General features: G+C 39.0%; 1 protein-coding gene across 1 annotated transcript in view; it reads right to left on the reverse strand.

Annotated features, from left to right (window-relative positions):
• Window positions 1–7,826, reverse strand: part of CATSPERB (catsper channel auxiliary subunit beta) — a 121,108-nt gene that overhangs the window by 58,191 nt on the left and 55,091 nt on the right. The window contains exons 13-14 of the mRNA XM_010836181.1: window positions 2,886–3,038; window positions 534–678 (exon numbers count right to left, since the gene is read on the reverse strand). Coding sequence (XP_010834483.1) covers window positions 534–678; window positions 2,886–3,038 — 298 coding nt within the window. The remainder of the gene's footprint in view (window positions 1–533; window positions 679–2,885; window positions 3,039–7,826) is intronic.

Genomic DNA, 7,826 nt, shown 5'->3' on the forward strand with positions numbered 1-7,826 from the left:
GAATCCCAGGGATGGGGGAGCCTGGTGGGCTGCCGTCTATGGGGTTGCACAGAGTCGGACACGACTGAAGCGACTTAGCAGCAGCAGCAGCAGCAGCACTGAGGCCTTCCCAGGTGGTGCTTGTGGTAAAGAACCCACCTGCCAATGCAAGAGACATAAGAGATGCAGGTTCAATCCCCGGGTCAGGAAGAGCCCCTAGAGGAGGGCATCGCAACCCACTCCAGTATTCTTGCCTGGAGAATCCCATGGACAGAGGAGCCTGGAGGGTAAGTCCATAGGGTTGCAAAGAATTGGACACAAGTGAAGTGACTGAGCACGTATCTAATACCACTGAACTGTATACTTAGAATGGTTAAGATGCTAAATTTTGTTATGTTTATTTTTATTACTATAAAACATTTAAAAAATCCATCTAAAACCCCTAATATGTCTGAGGCCTTAGGGTCAGTTCATTAATATGGCAGATTTAAAAATACATCTTCTAACCCTTGGCTCACAGGTAGTGCTTATACCAGTAAAAGTGAATTCCTCACCTGCCTTTGTCAAGTAAACCTTTCCACTTTGGGAAACAAGCGTAATATCTGAAGTATAAAAACTATGGTAAGTATTCTTTATGATATCATCATGAAAGTCAGCTATTAAATCAAAGGTGTTGCCGCCATCAATTGAAAGCCATACCTAAGGGAATAGAAAGACAATACCTCACTAAAGAGCTGCCATGTAACAGTCAGCAATTACCTAATCTTCCTACATAAGAAAGTCAGGCAGCATAAGCATACTCCCACATCCATCATGCATTCATCCCCCCCTCACACACACAAGTGTAAAGGCTCCTTATGTACTTGGTCAGCCCTCGATTCCCTTCCTAGAGTTTGTGCAACAGTGCATGTGGCAATCTTCAGTTTTATAAAAGATGCATAAAAGAACAAAGTTATTTCATTATCTCTCAACTGGGTCCTCCTTGTTCATAAAATGATGAAGTGTTAGATGAATTGCTGTATGGAGGAGAGTGCTTACCCATATTAAAACAGGTAAATGCTTATCCATATTAAAATGACTTTTTGCTGAATTCCTCTAACAGGTTTTTTTGTTTGTTTGTTTTTTGCAGTATCTTCAGAGTTTTCTACATAGAAGATCATATCACCTGTGAACACAGATAATTTTGCTTCTTCTTTTTATACGCAGATACTTTAAAATTTGTTTTTCTTGTCTAATAGCTCTGGTCAGAACTTCTAGTACTATACTGAATAGAAGTGGTGAGAGTGTGCTTCCTTGCCTTATTCCTTGCTTACCTTAGAGGAAAAGCTGTAAGTCTTTCACTGTTGAGTATAACGTTCATTGTGTGTTTCTTGTATGCGGTTTTTATCATGTTTAGGTGGTTTTCTTCTATTTCTAGTCTACTACATGTTTTTATCATGAAAGTATGTTGAATTTTATCAAATGCTCTTTTGTATCAACTGAGATGATGTTGTGATTATTTTCCCCCTTCATTCTGTTAATGTGGTATATTACACTGTTCAGTTTTCATATGTTTAACCATCTCTGTGTTACAGGAACAAATTCCACTTGGTCGTAGTATGTATAATCTTTTTAATTCCATTGCTGAATTCAGTTTCCTAGTATTTTGTTGAGAATTTTTATATCAATGTTGTCTAGGGATTTGATTTATAGTTTTCTTGTAGTATTCTTATCTGACTTTGATATCAGGTTAATGGTGGTCTTAAAAATGACCCTGAAAATATTCATTCCTCTTCATTTTTTTTTCTTCCCTTTGGCAAGAGTTTGAAGAGGTTTAGTATTAATTCTTCTTTAAAATTTGACCAATTCACCAATGAAGCCATATGGCCTTGGACTTTTCTTTGTTGGGAGGTTTGATTACCGATTCAATTTCCTAACTAGTTATTGGTCTGCTCAGATTTATTTTTCATGATTTAAGAATTAGTAGGTTGTGTGTTTCTGGGAATTTGCCCATTTGTTCTAGGTTATCCAGTTTGTTAGCATACAAAACTATTCATAATATTCTCATATCCTCTTTGTTTCTGTGGCATCAGTTGTAACATCCCCTCTTTCAATTTTTAGACGAATCTTCTTTTTCTTAGTTTATCTAGTTAAGTTTTGTCAACAAACCAGGTCTTAATTTAACTGCTTTCTTCTATTCCCTATTACATTTATCTTTCCTCTATTCTTTATTATATCCTTCCTTTTGTTAGCTTTCAGTTTGTGGCTCTTCTTTTTTTAGTTCCTTAAGTTGTAAAATTAGGTTGCCCATCCTCCTAGGCAACTATTTAATTCTGTTGTCTCTTTCCTCAAATCCCCTCCCCTCTACATTTCTCCTCCATCATCACTCATAAATAATTTTGATTTTTTTGTGTGTGAGAAAATAAAAGATAAATTCCCACATCCTCCATTACCATAGCTCCCCACCTAACTGCTTTTGAACCCCAAAACCCTTCCTCCCTCCACTTACTATTGTTTGTGCTGAGATCAATCTCTTCACTAGTTCATATAGATTATCTCCTCTCACCTCTTCAGAAATGTCTCGCCAGCAGTTTGTTCTCTTTCCTGCATCATTAATTTTTCCATCTCTACCAAATAATTCCTGGAAGCACACACCATAATTCCTTCTATCTTAAAAAAAAAACTCTTCTTTTGACCTTTCCTTTTTCAAATACTGTCACATTTCCCTGTTCCACTTTTCAGCAAAACTTTGCAAAAGATTTGCTTGTATTCACTGTCACCAATTCCTTTCTTCTCATTCTCTCTTCATTAGGCTTCCCACCTCCCTGACCATCAGAACAACTCCATTCTTAATGTGTATCCATTCAGCATAGAGTAAGTGAAGAATTTACATCTATACTAGAGTGTAAAGTTTAATCTATACATACCTGATTACCGTAAGCGTACAGAAAATGGCTTCGTGGGTGGAATATCATTCCAACAGGAGAAGAGAATGATGAAGGAAAAGAGAAAGGTGGAAATTTTTGTATTAAGTCTGGTTTGTTGTGTTTTAGGATCCTCACAGAGACAATGGTATTTTTCTAGAAATAGATAAACAAAGAAGGAGCAAATTGTAAGGTTTCTTTGCACCAACAGTACTACATCTATGTTACAATTTTTAGAGTTTCTTGTTACCTGGATTTTGATTAAGATAGGGATACAACCTTTAACAGCATAGAATTGAAAGGATTAGCAGCTATTGGTATCTCTTTACTCTGCTTCATCTACTGTATAGGTCCATCTTGTAGATATTGAACATAAAGTAAAGAGGATTAAATAATTTGTCCAAGGTTCTAAAATAAATGTCAAGGGATTTATTGTAGACTCATTACTGAACTTGACAGACTCCAATGCCCATTCACCAGAACTATAGTGTCAAATTACTTTTTAAAATATGAACCCCTAGGCCACACTACAGTTCTGTCAGATCATGATTCTGGTGGGGATCAGAATATGTACCCCAAGGTATGACATTTTGGTATAAAGTTTATTTCATGCTGATATTTTAGATTCAAAAGATGCAACAAATTTCTTCCCTCATCTGACTAAAAGCAGCAATATCTGGAATATAAGGCTGCCATTAATTTCTCTTCAGAGCATATCTACTCCTAGAAGGCAGCATGCGAACAAAACCTACCCCAGATCCCTTCTTCAGGGGAGCTTTAAGGCCCACAAGAGACAGAAAAATCACTCAAGCTTATTCAAACAAATATTATCATGGACTTTCTTAACTCCTGTTTGTTCTCCTGTAAACCCATTACCTTTTCACTTGTTTTCTTTCAAGTATCCTTCTCACTCAATTTCTTAAACTATTAAGATGGTGTATAACCTCCAAAATTTAACTACCTTTTGAGTTATTCATCATTGACTTTCACCCACATGTGTGTGCATTCAGTTCACAGTCAGTTGTGTCTGACTCTTTGCAACCTCATGGACTGAAGCATGCCAGTCTTCCCTGTCCATCACCAACTCCTGGAGCTTGCTCAAACTCATGTCCATCAAGTTGGTGATGCCATCCAACCATCTCATCCTCTGTTGTCCCTTTCTCCTCTTGCCTCCAATCTTTCCCAGCATCATGGTTTTTTCCAAGGAGTCAGTTCTTCGCATCAGGTGGCCAAAGTACTGGAGTTTCAGCTTCAGCATCAGTCCTTCCAGTGCACATTCAGTTTTGATTTCCTTCAGAATTGACTGGTTTGATGTCCTTGCAGTCCAAGGGACTCTCAAGAGTCTTCTCCAACACCACAGTTCAAAAGCATTGATTCTTCGGCACTCAGCTTTCTTTATAGTCCAACTCTCACATCCAATACATGACTACTGGAAAAACCATAGCTTTGATTAGATGAACCTCTGTCAGCAAAGTAATGTCTCTGCTTTTTAATATGCTGTCTAAGTTGGTCATAGCTTTTCTTCCAAGGAGCAAGTGTCTTTTAATTTCATGGCTACAGTCACCATCTGCAGTGATTTTGGAGCCCCCCGCCAAAATAAAGTCTGTCACTGTTTCCACTGTTTCTTCATCTATTTGCCATAAAGTGATGGGACTGGATGCCATGATCTTCATTTTTTGAAAGCTGAGTTTTTTTAAAATATACATTTATTTATTTTAATTGGAGGTTAATTACTTCACAATATTGCAGTGGTTTTGCCACACACTGACATGAATCCGCCATGGGTGTACATGTGTTCCCCATCCTGAACCCCCCTGCCACCTCCCTCCCCATCCCATCCCTCTGGGTCATCCCAGTGCACCAGCCCCGAGCACCTTGTCTCAAACCTGCATCAAACCTGGACTGGTGATTCGTTTCACATATGATAATATACATGTTTCAATGCCATTCTCCCAAATCATCCCACCCTTGCCCTCTCCCACAGAGTCCAAAAGACTGTTCTATACATCTGTGTCTCTTTTGCTGTCTCACATATAGGATTATCATTACCATCTTTCTAGGGTTATCATTACCATCTTTCTAAATTCCATATATATGTGTTAATATACTGTACTGGTGTTTTTCTTTCTGGCTTACTTCACTCTGTATAAAAGGCTCCAGTTTCATCCACCTCATTAGAACTGAAAGCTGAGTTTTAAGCCAATTTTTTCACTGTCCTCTTTCACTTTCATCAAGAGATTCTTTAGTTCTTCTTTGTTTTCTGCCATAAGGGGGGTGTCATCTGCATATCTGAGGTTATTGATATTTCTCCCGGCAATCTTGATTCCAGCTTGTGCTTCAGCCAGCCCAGCATTTCACATGATGTACTCTGCATACAAATTAAATAAGCAGGGTGACAATATATAGTCTTGACATACTCCTTTCCCAATTTGGAACCAGTTTGTTGTTCCACGTTTGGTTCTAATGTTGCTTCTTGACCTGCATACAGATTTCTCAGGATGCAGGTAAGGTGATCTGGTAGTCCCATCTGTTGAAGAATTTTCTACAGATGGTTGTGATCCATACAGTCAAAGGCTTTGGTGCAGTCAATAAAGTAGAAGTAGATGTTTTTCTGGAACTCTCTTGCTTTTTTGATGACCCAGCAGATGTTGGTGATTTGATCTCTGGTTCCTCTGCCTTTTCTAAATCCACCTTGAACATCTGGAAGTTCACAGTTCACATACTGCTGAAGCCTGGCTTGGAGAATTTTGAGCATTACTTTGCTAGTGTGTGAGATGAGTGCAATTCTGTGGTAGTTTGAAAAATCTTTGGCATTGCCTTTCTTTGGGATTGGAATGAAAACCGACCTTTTATGCCCTGTGGCCACTGCTGAGTTTTCCAAATTTGCTGGCATATTGGGTACAGCACTTTCACAGCATCATCTTTTAGGGTTTGAAATAGCTCAACTGGAATTCCATCACCTCCACTAGCTTTGTTCGTATAGATGCTTCCTAAGGCCCACTTGACTTTGCATTCCAGGATGCCTGGCTCTAGGTAAGTGATTACACCATCGTGGTTATCTAAGTCAGGAGATTTTTTTTGTATAGTTCTTCAGCATCGGACTTTACTTCCATCACCAGTTTCATCTACAACTGGGCATTGTTTTCACTTTGGCTTTGTCTCTTCATTCTTTCTGGAGTTATTTCTCCACTCTTTTCCAGTAGCATATTGGGCACCTACTGACCTGGGAAGTTCATCTTTCAATGTCATATCCTTTTGCCTTTTCATACTGTTCATGGGGTTCTCAAGGAAAGAATGCTGAAGTGGTTTGCCATTCCCTTCTCCAGTGGACCACATTTTGTCAGAACTGTCCACCATGACTCATCCGTCTTGGGTGGCCCTACACAGCATGGCTAATAGTTTCATTGAGTTAGACAAGGCTGTGGTCCATGTGATCAGTTTGATTGATTAATTTTCTGTGATTGTGTGTGCATTGCATGCATAAATAATTATTTTCTTTTCTCTTATTAATCTGTCTTTTATCAGTTTAATTTGCAGGGCCTGAATTAGAGGGTTTGAGCATTCTTTGGCATTGCCTTTCTTTGGGATCGGAATGAAAACTGACCTTTTCCAGTCCTGTGGCCACTGCTGAGTTTTCCAAATTTGCTGGCATATTGAGTGCAGCACCTTCACAGCATCATATTTCAGGATTTGAAGTAGCTCAACTGGAATTCCATCACCTTCACTAGCTTTGTTCGTAGTGATGCTCTCTAAGGCCCACTTGACTTCACATTCCAGGATGTCTGGCTCTAGGTCAGTGATCACACCATTGTGATTATCTGGATCGTGAAGATCTTTTTTGTACAGTTCTTCTGTGTATTCTTGCCACCTCTTCTTAATATCTTCTGCTTCTCTTAGGTCCATACAATTTCTGTCCTTTATTGAGCCCATCTTTGCATGAAATGTTCCCTTGGTATCCTTAATTTTCTTGAAGAGATCTCTAGTCTTTCCCATTCTGTTGTTTTCCTCTATTTCTTTGCATTGATCACTGAGGAAGGCTGTCTTATCTCTTCTTGCTATTCTTTAGAACTCTGCATTCAGATGCTTATATCTCTCCCTTTCTCCTTTGCTTTTTGCTTTTCTTCTTTTCACAGCTATTTGTAAGGCCTCCCCAGACAGCCATTTTGTTTTTTTGCATTTCTTTTCCATGGGGATGGTCTTGATCCCTGTCTCCTGTACAATGTCACGAACCTCAGTCCATAGTTCATCAGGCACTCTATCTATCAGATCTAGTCCCTTAAATCTATTTCTCACTTCTACTGTATAATCATAAGGGATTTGATTTAGGTCATACCTGAATGGTCTAGTGGTTTTCCCTACTTTCTTCAATTTCAGTCTGAATTTGGCAATAAGGAGTTCAAATAAAGAGTTCAAAGAATGCTCAAACTACCACACAATTGCACTCATTTCACACGCTAGTAAAGTAATGCTCAAAATTCTCCAAGCCAGGCTTCAGCAATACGTGAACAGTGAACTTCCAGTTGTTCAAGCTGGTTTTAGAAAAGGCAGAGGAACCAGAGACCAAATTGCCAACATCTGCTGGATCATCGAAAAAGCAAGAGAGTTCCAGAAAAACATCTATTTCTGCTTTATTGACTATGCCAAAGCCTTTGACTGTGTGGATCACAATAAACTGCAGAAAATTCTGAAACAGATGGGAATACCAGACCACCTGACCTGCCTCTTGAGAAATCTGTGTGCAGGTCAGGAAGCAACAGTTAGAACTGGACGTGGAACAACAGACTGGTTCCAAATAGGAAAAGGAGTACGTCAAGGCTGTATATTGTCACCCTGCTTATTTAACCTATACGCAGAGTACATCATGAGAAATGCTGGGCTGGAAGAGGCACAAGCTGGAATCAAGATTGCCGGGAGAAATATCAATAACCTCAGATATGCAGATGA

Source organism: Bison bison, unplaced genomic scaffold (assembly GCF_000754665.1).
Source record: "Bison bison bison isolate TAMUID 2011002044 unplaced genomic scaffold, Bison_UMD1.0 scf7180017864061, whole genome shotgun sequence".
NCBI classification, from domain to species: domain Eukaryota; kingdom Metazoa; phylum Chordata; class Mammalia; order Artiodactyla; family Bovidae; genus Bison; species Bison bison.